Raw genomic sequence first — 19,874 nt, forward strand, 5'->3', positions numbered from 1 at the left:
TTCTTGCAACATGTCCCTGTTGTATGAGCGTCACTCCATCTCCTGTTCCAATAGCTGTTATCAGCCTCATAGCAGTATTTGTAAATCCATGTGCATATTTGTTTTTAAAGAGTCACATGTACCCAGGTGCCAAATTCTCACGCCTCCCTCAACGTGGCAAACATTTCCTGATACAAGTCAACATGAAAATAGGCGTCAAGTCCAAATAGAAATGCAAAGTCTTTATTATTCCATTAGAACACGATATTAAGGTTTAAAGCTTGTTAAGGCTCTATCACTTTATTCTGTATGCGATATAACAATATAAACTTATTTTTCCTTCATTATTAGTGATGTTTGCTATAAGCCCCACTATTACTACGTACGGTTTGAACAAACCTATAACATTAGTTTTAAACTTTGGCGAGCATTTTCTCATAGACCATTTGTGCTACGGACATCAATGATAACTCAAATTGTGCTGCTTGTTGAAGAGGGTAGTGCTATTACTTTTCTAAATTATCATACTTTCAGCTTTCGCCTGGCATAAAACAGGCGAAAAATTACATTGAAGGAGGGACCATATAGAGCCATATCTAGGGATCACAATATTATTGAGACTATAGGAGTGGGCTCTTTTGACATGGGCCAGTAAGTAACCATCCAGAACATTCTAACAACCACCTAACAATGTCCTAGCAACCATCCAGAACACCCTAGCATGGTGTTGGCAAGCTTTGTCTTTAGAAAATGTAAAAATGTAGTTGCCATCATTCTTTGCAAAGCATTAAAACTCTTGACAAGTCATTGAAGACTGTTCAGTGGAAACCATATCAATACAGATACGAAGAAGATCAGTAAATACAAATGGATTGGATTAAACCCCCTATATATGCTGAATGCCTGCTGCAACACACTCCATTGAGTTGTGTAGTTAAAGGACACCATTCAAAATCTTGCTTTTTGTAAGCATTGAAAAACCAATTTAATCTTCTGAATTTTTTGGCTGTCTGCCTACTGTATATGATGTGTGCATATATGTGTGTGACCATGCAGCGCTGAAATAATCAAGGCAGAGTTAAAGGCCACCGCACTCACAGCTCAGTGTACACACAGCACAGAGGGGTTCATTGTATTAGTTATACACCGGGGACTGAGGCCTGCCGTTTACCTGGGTGCCGCTCAAACCGACAGTTATGTGCAGAGTCTTTATCAAAGCCACAAACTCCCAAAGGTCTCTGAGGTCACTTCAAATGAGAATGACTCTCTCTTTCCTTTGTAGGGTGTATAGGAATACAAATTAATTAGTTGCTCTCCTTTAAATGCAACATCAGTTTTTAAAATGGTTTGTTCACGCAAAAATTATATTTCTCTTAACATTTAACAACCCTCATGTCATTCCAAACCAAAATGGCTTGCTTTCGTCTGTGTAATATTTGAGTAGTTATTTACAAAAAGAAAACATTTCCCTCTGTTGTAAGTTTTAAATCTTATTTGCGAATATTAAAATATGCTGTGTGAAAACGTGTTGTGCCAGGTTTGACGTCAAAGATGGATTTGATTGCAATGTGGCAAGGTTGAGTATGCAGAAGTGTGAATGAGATTTCAGAGTAACGGCGGAGAAGTGTGATGAGGAGGAGGGCATAGCCGGGCCGTGAGAATGCACGCCTGGCGCTGAGTTGCCCCAATTAGTGGGAGAGAGAGATAAGGAGGAGCTATTTTGTGTGTTGGCCATTGCCTTATTTGACTTGCCTTTGAAGCTTCACCGTTGTGCCTTATGCGAACGTGTTTATGTTTATGAGAATAAAGATTGACATACCAGAGTTGGAATCACCATCTCCCGCTTCCTCATTCATTGAACCTTGTGACAGGAAGATTTTCAGTGTGTTCAATTACTCACACAAAGACTTGAAATATATCACTTGAGTCTTATGGACTACTCTTATGGTTTCAATTTCATATACCTCTTGGCATCAGACTGATCTCACAGTGAATTTGGCGTCAGTAGGTTGAAACTTCTGTGACTAAAATTGGTCTGTGCTTACTGAAATTCTAATCACTGCCCCCAGTGGCTGAAGCTGGAAGTGTTGTTGAACGTATGGGCATGTGTGAGCTCCATTTTCCGGGTGAAATATCCACAGAGTGGCGCTAAAGGAGAGTTGTGTTTTTAATTGTAAATTACATAATACAGTCAACAAGGGATGCATATTTAATTTTCTCTACCCCCAACCCTAAGCTTAACCATCAGTGGAGTAAAAATGTAATTTTAGAGTGACAATGCAACCTCCGTATCGCGCTCACTTTGAATGTAATTACTACCAGGACCGCCAATAAGTGGGGACAACTTGACCTTTTGTCCCGGGCCCAGGCTTGAGGGGGGGCCCCACAGAAAGGCTGTTCCATATTATAGAGTGCATTCAAATGCAGTCTGCGGGAGACGTGATTATAAACACGGAGACGGTGCGCAACACCGAAAGCCACAGGGTACCGCAAGTTGATGAAATAGCTGTCTGCACCCCCCTTTGTCACCCCTCTGTAGACATTACACCGGGAAAATGAAGCTCACATGTGCCCATTCAACCAACAACACTTACCGCTTTAGCCACTCGGGGCAGAGTTTCACATTTCAGTAAGCACAGACCGATTTTACCTATAGAAAAGTCAACCTACTGTTTACGATTTCACTGCGAGATAAGTGTGCCCTGGATTCCATGGGACTAGAACCCGTGTCTCGGAGGCTGCTTGCGCAAAGCACATCAGTAGTGCCACAAGAAAAGGTAAACCCATTTGAATTAATGCAAAAATGTCTGATGGGAAATGGTGCTTGTCAGTAACTTGGCAAGAATGCGGTCAATGTCATGGTACCAGAACATTCAGTAGAAACATGTTGATTTCCTGTGTGATCATATTGTAAGAAAATCAGTCGCTCCTCTACAGCTGTATATTTTAAATTTAATTAGATAAATAGCAGATCGTAATGCAGTACAACACTAATCTGTCTAGCTTTTCATCTGCTGGGCTCAAAGACAGTACAATTTGTGCCAAACCATGACACATGCCACTGTTGCAGTGCCACTGATAATGATAACCCTATTAAGCCCTTAAAGAGACGAACCTCTTTGTGAAAGTCAAAGTAACTGATAGCATGCCGTGTACAACACAGTGTCCCAGACATGTTATTTTCCAGCAATTACTTCACACAGCATTTGAACTAAGAGCATGTAATGATGTGACAGGCCCAGAAGTCTATTAACTCTTCCATGTTATCGGCCTCTGTTTAGAGCGACTGTTGTCAACCATCTGTTTGGTGACGCCGTTTTATGGCAAGCCCTGACTGGAATGTATAGTTGGGTCATTCTTGTTATGCAATAGTATTTAAGCTCTGTAACATTAAAAATAAATATGCTTGTGATTGTGATTGCCTGGGATTGTGATTTAAGGAAGTATTTCTAAAAAATCCCAGACTTTCAGAAATATTCTCTGGTCAAGCTCTGGCACTTCAACTTTTTGGATGGAACCTAACAGGATGGAAATAAAGAGCTAAAGTTGAGGGATTAGAGTTAGCGTACACAAGGGTGTGAACATGAAGTTAGTTTTTATTTTGTTAGTATCATACTGATTTCTGAAATCTTATCTAACAGGATGGACTATTGAGACAAACCAGCTTATACCACAAAACATCACAGAATTCATTGCTTATACTTACTGATGTTAGTTCTTTTGTATTCCATCCAAAAATGACACCACTTCCTGGAGGATGATGTCATTATGGAACTGGCTTTTGCTTGTTAAAGGGATATTACAAAAGACTCAGGATAGAAGTGATATTGAGAACATGGAAAAAAAAATATGAAAAGATTAGCAATTAAAGCAATATTCCCAAGAAAACATGTTTTATATGAATCATTTCTGTTATAAAAAGGGAAAACTGTAGAAATGTAGTTTTTACTGTTACAAATAAGTGCATATCACCTGCGGACATGGCAAAAATGGCAATATCGACTCAAAGTAGTGAAAATACTTGAAATTCAAAAACTGTAAGTTTAAAATTTTAGCCAATTTATTAACACATACAGTATATACTGAGGACCAGGTCCGTAGCAAGGTAATCTGGGACCCCTGACTGTACATTGCTCTGGGCCCCTTTACTATGAAAAAGTTTAGAATTTGTTGTGGGGCCCCCTGGACCTTTGGGCCCCTAGAATCATTACCACTTTTCACCCCACTAGCTACGGCCCTGCTGAGGACATAAAAGTGTATTGTATAACAGGAATGACCAAGCAAGGAATTCCCTTCACCTGCAATTTCATTTTCTTTCTCTTCTCCTTCTAGTGGGATTTTGTGGTGAGGTTTGGCCTTTGTTGACGAAACATGACACGTGTGTTTGCGTATGTTGGCGTGCTAATAGCCATCATGGCTGTGACAGGAGCAAGGCCAAAATCAGGTTGGTTAAATCCATTTTGACAGTAGCAGCAGCAGACACTACCTCAGCGTTTGTCAAATTACACCTTAACCACTTAGTGGTAGAACAACTACTGTTGTTATTATTAAGTAACCAGACGTATATAACAGATCATTTTTACAATTTGATATACAATATTGTTTTATTATAAATTTAAGATGAGTGATAAAACCCAGCTGTATTCATATCTGCCAAACTTTGCCTTGTGTGGGATGATTTGAATTTGAACTTGGAAGAACTTTATGTTTTTTGTGAACACTATAATGCTCCAATTGTATTATGTAGATAACTTATTCAACCCTGCATAAAATGTTATTCTTGATCAGTATTTCTGTCTTGTTTTGTGTTAAAAATATTGAAGCATCCTTAAAACAAGATAAATCTCCATGAGAAGAAAATTATGCAAGATATATCTATATCTTGAATGAAGATTAGTTTTCCCAATTGGCAAATATAGTTTTAATTTTGTGAGGTTTACGTTTTAAACAAGAAAAAAACAGTTTGTTAAGATTATTTTCTTACACAGTACTTTTGTATTGTTTTGGAGTAAAAATATCTAAACATCTTTAAAACAAGACACATTTCCTTGAAAACCAAAATGACAAAACTATGCTAGAAAATAAAATAAAGAAAAAGTAAGGAAAATAAACTTGTTTCCCCTTTTATAAAACAATAAATTAAGTTAAAAAAAAAGAAAAATCTATCAAAATGGTTTATGCTTAAAACGAGAGAAAAAAAACAGTTTGTCAAAGGGGTACTTGACATTTTTTTATTACTCGGTATATTTGTCTTGTTTTGCAGTAAACATATCTAAACATCTTTACAACATGATCAATTTAAATGAGAAGAAAATCATTTAATATAATAAGGTTTTTTTTCAGAAAATATATTATTTATTCTTCTTACCCTATTAAACATATAACTAAATTTAGCAAGGTTTACCTTTAAAACAAGAAAACAATTTGCCAGTCATTTTAATATTTTTTTTGTTTGTTTGTTTGTTTGTTTGTTTTTTTTTTTTTGTCTTTCTTAAAATAAGATACCTTTCTTTGAGAACCAAAATAAAAAATATATATTAAGTCAAATTCTTAGAGAAAACTTACAAAATGTGGTAAGGATTATGCTTAAAATAAAACAAATAAATAAATAAATATATATATATATAAAAATTTAATTATCCTATATTTAGTATCCCACTGGTCAGCAGTTTCTTTTCTTGCTTTAAGCACAATACTCATACAAAATTCTGATATATTTCTCTAAAAAAAACAACAATTACAATTTCATGTGAATTTGCTTCTCTAGTTAAATTTTTTATGGATATTTTTACTTAATTCAAGATATATTTTTTGAAAAAAAAAAAAAAAGAAAAAAGTCTATGGCATCTTATATTTCACAAATTTGCTTCTGATGTGAAGTTATCATGTTTAAAGGTTTCCACATTTTTCCTGAAAAACATTGATTAAGAAATATTTTGTGAAAAAAAAAAAAAAAAAACGTGGATGTTTCTCTATATAATGGAAGCATATAATTGCCGATACATGGTACTTTTTTTAAGATTTGGCCCCTCCAACGCAGGCTTTTGATATTGGAACTCCTCATTAGTGCCTGGATATTGATTTATGTCAATGTTTTTTTTAAAGAATTTTTTTTTAGTGAAATTGCATATTCATATTGTCTTGATATTGTAGAAATCATGTACTTCCCTTAGAACCCCAAAGTCAGTAATGTAGTAATTAAATCTAATTTTCCTACACTATCTAGTTGAACCAAAGTGTAAATCTGGCCCGGTCGACCTGGTCTTCATTATCGACAGCTCCCGCAGCGTCCGGCCTCATGAGTTTGAGATGATGCGCAAGTTCATGATCGACATCATCCATGAGCTGGACATTGGCCTGGATGCTACGAGAGTTGGCGTGGTCCAATATTCCAGCCAAGTCCAGAACGTGTTCTCCCTCAAAGCCTTCAGCAAGACTGCGCAGATGGTTAAAGCCATCAATGAGATCATTCCATTGGCCCAGGGCACAATGACCGGCCTTGCCATCCGTTACGCCATGAATGTTGCCTTCTCCACTGAAGAGGGCGCCCGTTCTAAAGTTCCCCATGTGGCTGTTATCGTGACCGACGGTCGCCCGCAGGACCGTGTGGCCGAAGTGGCAGCGGCTGCGAGAGAGTCTGGGATTGAGATCTACGCCATTGGTGTCGCCAGGGCCGATATGACATCACTCCGAGCAATGGCGTCTCCACCATTTGAGGATCATGTGTTCCTTGTGGAGAGCTTTGACCTTATTCATCAGTTTGGGCTTCAGTTCCAAGACAAGCTTTGTGGTAATTGTGAATCTCATGAACATGAAGGCTGTTGCCTTCATGCTCTGTGCAATTAGCTTTTCTTGCATTGTGATTCACAATATTGATGTGTGCATTGGATTTTTCAGGGATTGACTTGTGTCTAGAATCAGATCATGGCTGTGATCACATATGCGAGAGCTCGCCTGGCTCCTACCACTGTCTGTGTCTGCCTGGATACACACTGAACGAAGACGGCAAGACATGCACACGTGTGTACTCTTACAAACTATAGATTATATTATAATGGTATGATAACCATTCCACTGGTGCTCAACAGGTGTGTGTTTGCTTCCTGCAGCCATTGATCTATGTGCAGAAGGGAAGCATAACTGTGAGCAGATCTGTATAGCTTCACCTGGATCCTTCACATGTGACTGCAACACAGGATTCACACTCAACGAGGACAAGAGGACCTGCACAAGTTAGTCATTCAAGATGTGATTCACTAATGAAAATGCTTCTATTTTTCATTGTTTCCTTATTTAATGCTATACTTTTAATTGTATTACATTTTTCATTGGAGCCCACTGTATATTTTCATAGCTTAAAGTATTAGTTCACCCAAAAATGAAAATTCTCTCATCATTTACTCACCCTTATGCCATCTCAGATGTAGTTGACTTTCTTTCATCTGCTGAACCCAAGTGAAGATTTTAAGAAGAATTTCTCAGCTCTTTTGGTCCATACAATTCAAGTGAACGTGTGTACAAATTTTGATGTTCCAAAAAGCACATTAAGGCATTATAAAAGTAATCCATAAGACTCCAGTGGTTAAATCAATGTCTATGCGATATGATAGGTGTGGGTGAGAAACAGATGTCTTTCACATTCTTCTTCTTGTGTTTTTGGTGATTCACATTCTTCATGCATATCGCCCCCACTGGGCAGGGAGAAGAATTTCTTGCAAAAAGAACTTAAATATTGATCTCTTTCTCCAGCCTGATCTCACAGCGAAATCGGAAAGAGTAGACCGACTTTTCTGTCTTCAATATCGGTATATATTAAACAAAATTTCAAAACACTGCCCCCAGTGGCCAAAGCGGTAAGTGTTGTAGGGCATATGGGCACGTGTGAGCTCCGTTTATGTCCAGGAGAGGTCGCCATAAGCTAGTAGTGATGCAAGTTGTTTTCAGCTTTACAGGACGTTACACAATGAAGAGAAAAGCATATATTTATAGATTCTTTCCTCCAACCCAAACCCAAACCTTACCTTAACCATTAGTGGAGTAAAAAAAGTAATGTTAGGGGGAAAAGTGAAACTTCCTAATCATACTCATCATTGATTATTCAAACGTGGTTACTGCCTGGCTTTGAACCTTAGTCTCCCACACAGCTGATGCAATGCACTGCCAATCGTGCCAGGTGGAAAGGTAAACACACTGAAACCACTGCAAACATGTCTGATAAGAATCCTTGGGTACCGAAACTATCAGAGACATCATGCCGACTTTATGTGTGATCATGTTGCTTTCTCAACCACACCTATCTTATCACTTCTCAAGATATGATTTAAAACACTGGAGTCATATGGATTACTTTTATGATGCCTTAATGTGCTTTTTGGAGCGTCAAAATTTTGGCACCCATTCACGTGAATTGTATGGACCTGCAGAGCTGAAATATTCTTCTAAAAATCATAATTTGTGTTCTGCTGAAGAAAGAAAATCATACACAGAGATGTTGTACATTAATCTATTCATAGAGCATACAAACAAAGGCTATGTATATGTACTGTAAACTCAACATATTGGTCACCAAAAAGATTCTCTCACTGTTCTCTGCCTGTTCTAGTGATTGACTACTGTTCATTCGGGAATGACAGCTGTGAGCATGAGTGTGTGAGTGTGCTCAATGGCTTTAATTGCCGATGTAACGAAGGATACTCACTCAATGATGATCTGAAGACCTGCACAAGTTAGTGAGGGCAACCGGGCCACAAAAAACCGGGTTGTTTTTTTCCCTTCACAACACTTACACATTTGGATGGTGTTTTAAATTACTTACAACACATAGAAGTACACACACAAAAAAAAAAAAAAAAAAAAAACACATTTGAAGACTTGCGGCATCAAGGTAGTCTTTTCCTCTACTGAAACATATATTATGTTTGTAATGTCATACTAAAATATAACTATTCCTAGTATGCAGTATGTATTCTGTGCACATTATGGACACTTAAATTTTTTTATGCCTTGAATTCTTAAATAACATTCTACACTTGCCAAAATGTGCAGTATACCAGAACAATGCGAGGAGTACTGTATCCCACTGCACTTTAATTTGACCTTCCTTTTTGTTAATTTTGATGAATTACCTGAAAGCGTTGTAACCTGCTATTTTTACATTTACTTCATGGCTCATTATTTTGTTTCGAACTGCCCAAAGTTTTTATATTTTAACACAATATTGGAATTAGAAATGCAAAATTACCCTATTTATTTCTGAGACGATATCTAGTCGCTCACTGATGTAAACATGCAACATAGTCATGTGACAATGCAGCTTACTAGAGTTTTAATTTATTAATGATTTGTTGCATATTATCTGGCATAAAACCTGTGCCAGGTCGGATATGCGGATCGCGGATGGTCTGCTGTGGCGACCCATAACGGGAACAGCCGAAAGTAGAAGAAGAATGATTCGTTGCATATTGCATACTACTTCAATACCATTTTTGCAAACTATTGTGCATTTGGGACATTAGTTCTATGCTGGAATAGCCAATTACAGAAGCATACTACATTTAAAAAAAATGTATTGTTGAATACTGCATACTATTTAGCTATTTTTGAAAAATAGCATGCAGTATACAACATTAACTGTGTATTGTGATGTTTATTTTATAGAAAAAGCATGATTGCACAGTAGTTCTGTTCTGGAATAGCCTAATGCAATTATATAGTACATTTTAAAACATTTATTGTTGCATACTGCATACTATTTCACTGTTTTTAATACTAGCATGCACTATACAGTATATACTGTGCAGTAGGCAGTATGTTAGTATTCCATTCTGATTATACCCTATTGATACAGAAAAGGTTAAACAAGTAGCAATAAAAAAATGACATGTTTTGCATAGCAGCTTTGTGCTGGCATAGCCAATTGCAAACCTATAAACAACGACAATGAATTTGCATATTTTTCATCCCCAATGTCTCACGTCTTTGTCTGCCTGTTCCAGTGATCAACTACTGTTCATTTGGGAATGATAGCTGTGAGCACGAGTGTGTGAGTGTGCTTCAAAGCTTTTATTGCCAATGCCGTAAAGGATACACACTCAACGAGGATGAGACGACGTGCACAAGTTAGTGAGAGACAAGTACACACACACATATACACACTCATATATGGAGAACTGATAAGTACCCACAAGTTAATTTAGAGACCACAACATGACTAGCTTTTAAATACATGCTAGACACAGTGATTCTCTTAACTAACATTTCTCCAACACATGGCACAGTCTCTAATGAAAAAACAAAGCTTCTGTAATGTTGTTGCAGCTATGCACATGGCCTTATGTTGCAAAATAGCATATCAACAAGCATATCTATCCATTTCCTGCTGTGAGCAGCTGCTGTATCTGTTAAGATACAGCAAAAAACAAAGTGATTCACAGTCTGCATAGGTTCTAGAATTCTCAATGTTATCAAGTATAGTCTTTTGGACAAATACAGAGGTCATCTACTGTACACAAGGTTATTTACGGTAATTTACGGACAATGAAAAATTCAGGTAGTGACAACCATTTTTGCATGAATTCAGCATAGTTCAGCAAACAAAATATGGCCTCTATGTTGATGACAGTTTACTAAATTGATAGTATATTACCAGTTGCCAGTGTTGGGTAGTAATGGACCATATATGGTCTGGATTACACTATTAGTCAGATTACAGTTGCTTTTTCATGGATTACATAATTACATATCAAGTTTTGACTTTCAAAGGAACGTTTAGGAGTTGGGACTGAGTTTTTTTTTAATTGCTATTTGATTTCATATTTAAAAAATAATGATTTATTAAAACATGCAATAGGTAATCCAAAAGTAATCTTAACCCTTATGTTGTGTTCCAGTCATTTTGTCTTTGTTCACATATAGTATCTGAAAACACACACACACACACACACACACACACACACACACACACACACAAAAACCTGACCATTTTCTTTACATTTTATTGGTGTTATTTCTCTTTGTTACACTTGTTATGTTCATGGTCAAAAATGACCGGCCACTGGAAATTAATGGCTTAGAGTGCAAAATACAGAAATATTAAGTGTTCAGGGGCATCCCAATCACTTATCACTTACAAAGTCCTCGGACATGTACACACACACACACACACACACACACACACACACACACACGCACGCACGCACACGCACATATACATACAAATACACAAACACATTGTGTGTTGAGCGCCCTCTTTCTATGTACACTCTTTGAGGAATAGTTCAAGATCTGCTCATCATATTATGTTGCATTTGTGCTTGTTTGAATATTGGTAGTCTGCTATAAGTTATGATATGTCTATGTTATATGTATGTTGACTCTCCTTTTAGATTTATGTGAGTCTGTGGGGAATTTCATACACTAATACTCACAGCAGTTTGGCCTCTGAGTGAAACAAACTTCCTCATTGCATTCTACTAATTGAGACCTTTCCTACAATATATAACACATGGCTCTGAATATAATTGTTGTGATTACAAATTTGCGAATGATGAGAACGAATCAGTTCTTATTTGTCAGGATCAGCTATATGCATTATAAAGTCCAGATTGTAAGCTTTAAAAAGACACTTATATTGGTCAGATCAAACAAGTGGTTAAAAATGTATTATGTAATATTTTTATTTATTTATTCTGCAGGGAGTGCCCTCCACTAGCCCTGTATAAGCTCAGTTCAATGAATCCTTCTATCTATCTATCTATCTATCTATCTATCTATCTATCTATATATATATATATATTTAAATATGTTCAAAAAAGGAGTACAAGGAGTCATAATTACTAAAACAGAAGTTGATTAAAAGATCTAATGCAATATCTTGTGATAATATATGCAATATGAGAGATTTATAAACAATCTTAGTGGGCCGGTCATTTTTGACCGGGAACACAAAATGTGTTAGCACAAAACGAACACAACACAAGGGTTAAAGTAATCAGACTACAACAGCTAAAAAGTGTCTTATCTAATTTCAGTTGTGTAATTTGTAATACCAGAGAACATTTCAGAAGTAATCCACCCAACACTGCTATTTGACAATATTACTTGTGTTTTAACAGGAGTGACTCTTGTATTCTGTACACACACGCAACGATAATTTGCACGATTCACTTCCACATTTAAATGTCGTTGTCACTCCCAAAACCTTGTAGTACGTTTTGGGGCCAAACAGTAAAAAGCATTGCCAAACAATCCAGACTTCCTAGCGCAAGATGCACACCATCATTTCAGCATCTTAATTAACTATTCTCAAACAAGATATACACAGCTTATATGTTGCTTAGATGTGGTTTGCTCTTCCTGCTTTGCCAAAAGCTTCTCTCACTGTTTTCTGCCTGTTCTAGTGATCGACTACTGCTCATTTGGGAATGATAGTTGTGAGCACGAGTGCGTTAGCTTGCTCAATGGCTTTAACTGCCGGTGTAATGATGGATACTCACTCAACGATGACTTGAAGACCTGCACAAGTTAGTGACAGACTAAATATTGTTCGGAATTCCTTTCCAATTCAATTTCCCTGCAACTTCTCACAATTGTTTACTATTAGCATTCGGGGAAGTGGTTTTTCTATGTTGTTTGAGACCAGAAAACCTCCATGCCTCCTAGAGGTTTTGACACACTACCTTATTTCTCCATCATGGTAGAAAATTTAGTACAATTTGGAAGAACTCTGTAAACACTGTATGTCAGTAATAATGTTATATCTGAGGTGGATCTAATTGAATATTTATGATATTCTGCACTACATGTCAAAGCCTCAAAATCTACTTCATCTAATCCATAATTAGTGATCGACTACTGCTCATTTGTGAACGACAGCTGTGAGCACGAGTGCGTAAGTGTCCTCAAAGGCTTTTACTGCCAATGTAACATTGGATACTCACTCAACGATGACAAGAAGACCTGCACAAGTTAGTGAAGGCCCAACTTTGTTAATCTCACAATCACTTTGACTAATTTAAAGGAATTCCTTAGAAATCGATTTCCCTGCTATTTTTCTCAATTGTTTACCATTAATATTTGGGGCATCCATTGCTAAAATGGTAAGGGCTTTTGGAACAGAGATAGAGTGTTTTCGAATTGAACACCAACAGATGTTTCTCAGGGTTTCTGGTTAGTAAAAAGCTCTACTCAAAACCTCTGCATTTCTTATGTTAATTGGGGCTAAAAAGACTGTATGCCTCCTTCAGGTTTTGATACACTGTCTTGATAAATATGCCATTTAGTAGTAGACCTTTGTAGTCATCTTGAGGGCCCCAGTGAGAACACGTGATGGCCCAATACAAGTTCTTCGACATATTTATGGTAGACGTTTGAGAAAATTTGGAAAGAATTTGAAAAATGGCACCCAAAAGAAAAGCAAAAGTAATCTCATATCTGAGATTAATTAAATATTTACCATATTCTGCACAACATCTCATATAATCTAATCCATATTTAGTGATCAACTACTGCTCATTTGGGAACGACAGCTGTGCGCATGAGTGCGTGAGTGTCCTCAAAGGGTTTTACTGCCAATGTAACGATGGATACTTGCTCAACGATGACAAAAAGACCTGCACAAGTTAGTGAGACCCAACAACATTTATCTCACAATCAATTCGTACATTCTTTTTGATATTAGGAATGCATTTACATAGGAATTTCATTTCCGCTGCAAATTTTCTCAATTGTTTACCATCAATATTTGGGATATTCATTGCTTAGCTGGTCCATGGACTTTCCTACAGTAACAGAGTGTTTTCAGTCTGAACACAAACAAATATGGATCCTAAACGGGCCGAGGTTCTAGTTCGAGTTCCTTACCATTCCTCCGACCACCCCTGCTCTGTTTTTTCTCAAAGCACTTAATTTCAACTCATCATGCTTATGCAGTCCTGTCACCACTCTTCCCATGTTTCTTCAGGGTTTTGTTGTACACAACACATTTTGCTATGTTGATTGAGACCAAAAACCTCTAAGCTTCCTTCAGGTTCTGCCACACCATCTTGTTAAACGTGCCATTTAGTTGCATGTAGACTTTTTTGGTTTGACTAATGAGATGTGGTTCCCAACCAATCATTGGCCTAACAAGAGCATGTGATGTCCCAAAACAAATTCTCCATCATATTCATGGTAGACAATTAAGAACATTTTGGAACAAATACATTTTTACATAAGAGAAATGTTTACCCTGTTCGATAATATCCTTAAATTCTACTGCTATTCTAATCTATACTTAGTGATCGACTACTGCTCATTTGGGAATGATAGCTGTGAACACGAGTGTGTGAGTGTCCTCAAAGGTTTTTACTGCCAATGTAATAGTGGATACTCACTCAATCGTGACAAGAAGACCTGCACAAGTTAGTGAATGCTACATAATCAAATTGCACATATAAAACTTCTTAAACAGTATGCATATACTTAAAGTCAACATGAAATCAAATCTGACACGATTTATTGTTTTAATACACTTCGCTCATCTTATTGTGCACATTATTCCAAATAAATACATAACTTTCTGTGTAATCTTTCATTAAAAATCTTATAACTTCCTCTACCTCTGAAACAACTTTCCTTTTTGGCTGACATCACCAAGCCTGCTCTCTTTTCAACCTCTGGCACCATTCCGATATGCAACGCCCACTTTTCACCATCAAATAAATTCCTGATGGATCAAGTCAAGTCTTACCCTACATTTTTTTCTCATTGAATATCCTGTTTCACTTGCGAACGGTGTTTCATGTTGACTTTAATGGCCTGAGTGAACTTCAGTCAGTGCTTGCTATATCCCAAATCAAAAAAATCAACCAAATCTCAGAAGAGAATCAAACTTTATAACATTTTTACAGTTTTCCTGTCTATGCCTTTGCCCCTTGCAAAATATTTTGCTGTTTGCCAACTACTGGCTGCTTGTCTTACTCAAAAATTTGAGCCTGTCTGCTTTTTTCTGCCTGTTCCAGTGATCGACTACTGCTCATTTGGGAATGATAGCTGCGAGCACCAGTGTGTAAGCGTGCTTAAAGGCTTTAACTGCCTTTGCAATGATGGATACTCACTTAATGATGACAAGAAGACCTGCACAAGTTAGTGAGGACTATATATGGAACCCCACACACATACACTGTTAGGCGCACTCATAAAACCAAAAACACATATGTTTTCTTAAAGGAATAGTTCACCAAAAATTTAAATTCTGTCAGCATTTACTCTCCCTTATGTCATTTACAAACACAATATAACTTTCTTTTTTTCATAGAAAATATGAGGAAATAATTAAATGAACGTCCAGTTGGCTAAATTCAGTACAATGGCAGTATATAGAAACTCGCTTTAATACTTCATGGGTCTGTTCCAAAATCCAGTGAGCATCCTCCAGAGGCAGCATTTTAAGGCATCATATATGCGCATCACTTTGTATGATAAGCAGACCATAATTAAAGTCTATATTCACTCTCAAATCAAATAATTTATAAAGCACATAACCAGCATTGAAATCCAATATGACGGCTACATTGATAACATCAAACCTCATTTGTTCTTGCTCATTAGCCATTAAAGGTATATTCCAGGTTCAGTGCAGGTGACCACAAAAAATAATTCAGACTCTTAAAAAAAAAAAAAAGAAAAAAGAACAAATTGTGGTTACAGTGAGGCACTTACAGTGAAAGTGAATAGGGCCAATTTTTGGAGGGTTTAAAGGCAGAACTTTCATTTTTGGTGGAAACAATCCCTTTATGCTGCTAAATTAGGTGGAAATGTGTCATCATAGTATGTGAAAAGGGTCCATAAAGTAGCTTTGCCTCATATTCTTCAAGTTTGGACCAGTTGGTTTAACTGCTAACATGCTACTTGTAGTGATTTTTACACAGACATAAGACCACAACAAAACTATGAGGCATTACTGTGGCTGCTGAAAAGACCAGCTTAAACCAAGCATGAATTGCCGGTCTTTTCAACATGTCCATTGCTGCTTGTCTGTGTGTACTTAATGTATACTGCATACTGCACACAACTTGTGTATTGCTTGCACTGCTTACTTCTTCTACAGTACATTTCCTGCTGTCCTCTCTTCTAGTGATCGACTACTGCGCATTTGGGAATGATAGCTGTGAACACAAGTGTGTGAGTGTGCTCAAAGGTTTTAACTGCCATTGTAACGAAGGATACACTCTCAATGATGACAAGAAGACCTGCACAAGTTAGTGAAGGCAACCGGCCACACAATCACCATTTCAGATAAACACAACACTAACACTAAGCTAATCATGCATGCTTGCCCCGTTTGACTATGCCTCAGACTCCTTTAATTGTTTAGTTCTCAAAATGTTGTTTATTCTTTTTTCTTGATTCAATCATTACATGGTTTCTAGGTTGTCCAAGCTGTATGGTCAACTTGTCTAGCAGCAGCTTGAATTATGATCAAACCCCTCAAATCGACAGTATTCCCTACTCTTGAGGGCAGTTAAGTACTGATTGCAAACTAAATATTGCCATTGTTTTTGTCTTGTAGTGATTGACTACTGTTCATTTGGGAATCACAGTTGTGATCATAAGTGTGTTAGTGTGCTCAATGGCTTCTACTGTCGCTGCAATGAGGGATACACTCTTCAGGAGGATGGAAAGATCTGCCAGTGTAAGTATGAGGCACTGGAGAGGTGTTATAATGCTTTATGATATGTTTCAATGGCTGCAGAAATACTCTGTAATGTTATTATAGACCCCATGAAAACAAAATTGAAGTTTTGTGGCTTTGGTCCATTTCTATTGGCTTTGAGGTTATATATACTGTATAGTATATACAAGTGTATTCATAACGGTTGACAATCAATGTATTTAAAATGAACAAAAAACTAACAGAAACTATTGATGACTCATCTTGCACTTCACAATTTTTGTCCAAACAAATGCCCTCTAGAATGAGAATGTCCCTCCCCCTTATACCACCTGCAACCAACTAGCAAGAAGCAAATCTTGGTTCATGAAACTAAACATAACTAAACTAAAAAAAAGGGACAAGTCCTTTGACATGCTCTGCACAAATGTCATGTTTCATTAAGACATGCATCAACACATTTCATGGGGTCTTTAAAGTCTGTTCATTGGTTTCAACAAGAGCCAACTGCTTAAGTAACTGCTTTTTAAGAGGAAATGTGAAAAACATGAACTTTGTAAACTATCATTAAATTTTTTTTTGTATTTACCTTTAGAACATGTAGATAAAATATGATATTTTGTATATAATATATGATTAATTCACCCACACGGCACTTTCTGTAAGGTTACACTGACCCTTTAAAACACTTCAAAACTATTTAGGATCATCATCAGAAGTGAAGCACCCCCTCTTCAGGCCTCATGGACGATACAGTTGGAAAGGCCAAAAGTGTGCCATTTTTCTTTTTTTTTTTCTTTTTCTTTTTTTTTTTAGTCTACTTTAAAATGCTCTGGACATTTGTTTTAAATGACCCAGTCATTCCTATCATCTATCTATCTATCTATCTATCTATCTATCTATCATCTGTCTGTCTGTCCGTCTGTCTGCCTGCCTGCCTGCCTGCCTGCCTACCTGTCTGTCTGTCTGTCTGTCGGCAGACATGATTTATTCACAGTCTCTCATGCCCTGTTGTCTTCTTCTACAGCGGATAACTTGTGTAACACAGTCGAACATGGTTGTGAATACCAGTGTGTGAGCACTCCAGGATCATACCACTGTATCTGTCCTGAGGGCCATCTGCTACAGGATGACGGCAAGACATGCGGAAGTACGGCACTCTCTCATTCACACTAACTTTTATGACAGCTGTGATTTCCCTAAATATTATTTTAAAGGGGGAAATCTCTTAAAGCTGTATACCTACTGAAATAGTTATAGTTCTTCATTCCAAAGCCTACATTTAAACTTTGTGCTTGCCATTGTTAAAAATGATTTGATGATAAAATATCTTCTCTTATCCCATTTTAAAGAAATAGTTCACTCAAAATGAAAACTGGGACATAATTTACTCATTATTTACTGTTCACGTAAGAACTTGAGTTGTTTTAGCACTAAACAAGATCTAACGAGCCACTTTGAACAATCTTCTCTCGTACACTCATGATCATACAAGCTTTTCACTGAAAAAAAGACTTGGATTTTGGGTCCTTTTTAAGTTTTAAAGTGAGTCACTATCAGCTGCCATTGAATTGAAAAGACAGACTGGTATATTCAAATTTTTCCCCTTTTTCTCCCAATTTGGAATGCCCAATTCCCAATGCGCTTTTAAGTCCTCGTGGTCGTGTAGTGATTCGCCTCAGTCCGGGTGGCGGAGAATGAATCCCAGTTGCCTCTGCGTCTGAGACCGCCAACCCACGCATCTTATCACGTGGCTCGTTGAGCGCATTACCACGGAGACATAGCGCATGTGGAGGCTTCACGCCATCCACCGCGGCAACCACGCTCAACTCACCACGCGCCCCAATGGGAACTAACCACATTATAGCGACCACGAGGAGGTTACCCCATGTGACTCTACCCTCCCTAGCAACTGGGCCAATTTGGTTGCTTAGGAGACCTGGCTGGAGTCACTCAGCACGCCCTAGGATTCGAACTAGCGAACTCCAGGGGTGGTGACGGACTGGTATATTAATTAAATAATCTCCTTTGTATTTTCATTTTTGGGTAAACTATTCCTTTAATGTTAATGAGACAACAATAATTAAGCGATTCTTAGGATGACTTCAACAACACTGTGGCTCTGTAGCACTTTCAAATCATTGGCTATTTTCTGCATAGCATATAACGATACCACTCTTACTATTTCTGTTGTAGAGAGTATTTGTACTGTATACACAGTATGCACATTTTGATGGAATATACAGTAGATGACCAACAACAGTTGCCAAAATTGCACAAAACATATACAACCAGAGCACAAAAATTAAATATTTCACTTTTAAAAACACAATTACACACTTTCTCTACTGACCATCAGTCAAAAACTGTTCTTTTTTTAACTGATTTCTCAAACTCCAGAAATACATGTTTTATCATTCTCTTTCCTTCTCTAAGCCTGTCGATCTTCTAACATTGACCTGGTCCTCCTCATCGATGGTTCCAAAAGTGTTCGACCGAACAATTTTGAGCTCGTTAAGCAGTTTGTAAACCAGGTGGTGGATCAACTCGATGTCTCCCCTAAAGCCACACGAGTGGGTCTCATCCAGTATTCCAGCCGTGTGAGGACAGAGTTCCCACTCAGCATGTACCAAAGTAAAGAGGAGATCAAGAAGGCTGTGATGAATGTGGGATACATGGAGAAGGGGACCATGACAGGCCTGGCTCTCAAACACATGGTGGAGAACAGCTTCACTGAGGCTGACGGAGCCCGTCCTGCCAAAAAGAACATCCCACGGGTCGGCCTGGTGTTCACAGATGGACGTTCACAGGATGACATCACAGAGTGGGCCAATAAGGCCAAGGAAGCAGGTATTGTTATTTAGGACCAGATAGGAAAGTTCCAGTCACAGAAAAGATCCAAGTGTAGTTCCAAATTATATTTTGGGAGGAGCTTGTTCATGTAGGCCTGCCAATCATATCCCAAGGATACATAAGGGTTTCCCTCACACTGCTGACAACACTTCCAGCATCCCTCCATCTCCCCATCTCCACCTTTATATTTTATAATGCTATAGACTTATAATTAAAAAATTGTCTTTCTATTTCTTGCTTTAGTCAGATAGTCTTTGTATCTCAGACCTCAGGCCCCTGTGCTTGAGCCCCTCCGTTATGGACAGCACACCAAATTCGCTAATTCTTTTATAATTATTATGCATGCAGCTTTATACTGATAGTCTACATGGAGTATTTGTACTTTTTGAAA

At 37.6% G+C, this 19,874-nt stretch overlaps 1 protein-coding gene across 20 annotated transcripts in view; it reads left to right on the forward strand.

The window, feature by feature from the left end:
• LOC127449477 (matrilin-4-like) overlaps positions 1 to 19,874 on the forward strand; it is a 32,171-nt gene that overhangs the window by 4,171 nt on the left and 8,126 nt on the right. Inside the window, exons 2-16 of one of the 20 annotated variants that reach the window (XM_051712941.1) lie at positions 4,312 to 4,423; positions 6,206 to 6,769; positions 6,877 to 6,999; positions 7,089 to 7,211; positions 8,582 to 8,704; positions 9,975 to 10,097; positions 12,378 to 12,500; positions 12,822 to 12,944; positions 13,475 to 13,597; positions 14,256 to 14,378; positions 14,979 to 15,101; positions 16,094 to 16,216; positions 16,529 to 16,651; positions 17,658 to 17,780; positions 19,067 to 19,480. In XM_051712941.1, the coding sequence (XP_051568901.1) occupies positions 4,351 to 4,423; positions 6,206 to 6,769; positions 6,877 to 6,999; positions 7,089 to 7,211; positions 8,582 to 8,704; positions 9,975 to 10,097; positions 12,378 to 12,500; positions 12,822 to 12,944; positions 13,475 to 13,597; positions 14,256 to 14,378; positions 14,979 to 15,101; positions 16,094 to 16,216; positions 16,529 to 16,651; positions 17,658 to 17,780; positions 19,067 to 19,480 (2,527 nt within the window). In that variant the 5' untranslated portion in view covers positions 4,312 to 4,350. The remainder of the gene's footprint in view (positions 1 to 4,311; positions 4,424 to 6,205; positions 6,770 to 6,876; positions 7,000 to 7,088; positions 7,212 to 8,581; positions 8,705 to 9,974; positions 10,098 to 12,377; positions 12,501 to 12,821; positions 12,945 to 13,474; positions 13,598 to 14,255; positions 14,379 to 14,978; positions 15,102 to 16,093; positions 16,217 to 16,528; positions 16,652 to 17,657; positions 17,781 to 19,066; positions 19,481 to 19,874) is intronic. The other 19 variants (XM_051712921.1, XM_051712927.1, XM_051712925.1 and 16 more) reach the window with 19 other exon arrangements.

Source organism: Myxocyprinus asiaticus, chromosome 12, assembly GCF_019703515.2.
Source record: "Myxocyprinus asiaticus isolate MX2 ecotype Aquarium Trade chromosome 12, UBuf_Myxa_2, whole genome shotgun sequence".
NCBI lineage: Eukaryota > Metazoa > Chordata > Actinopteri > Cypriniformes > Catostomidae > Myxocyprinus > Myxocyprinus asiaticus.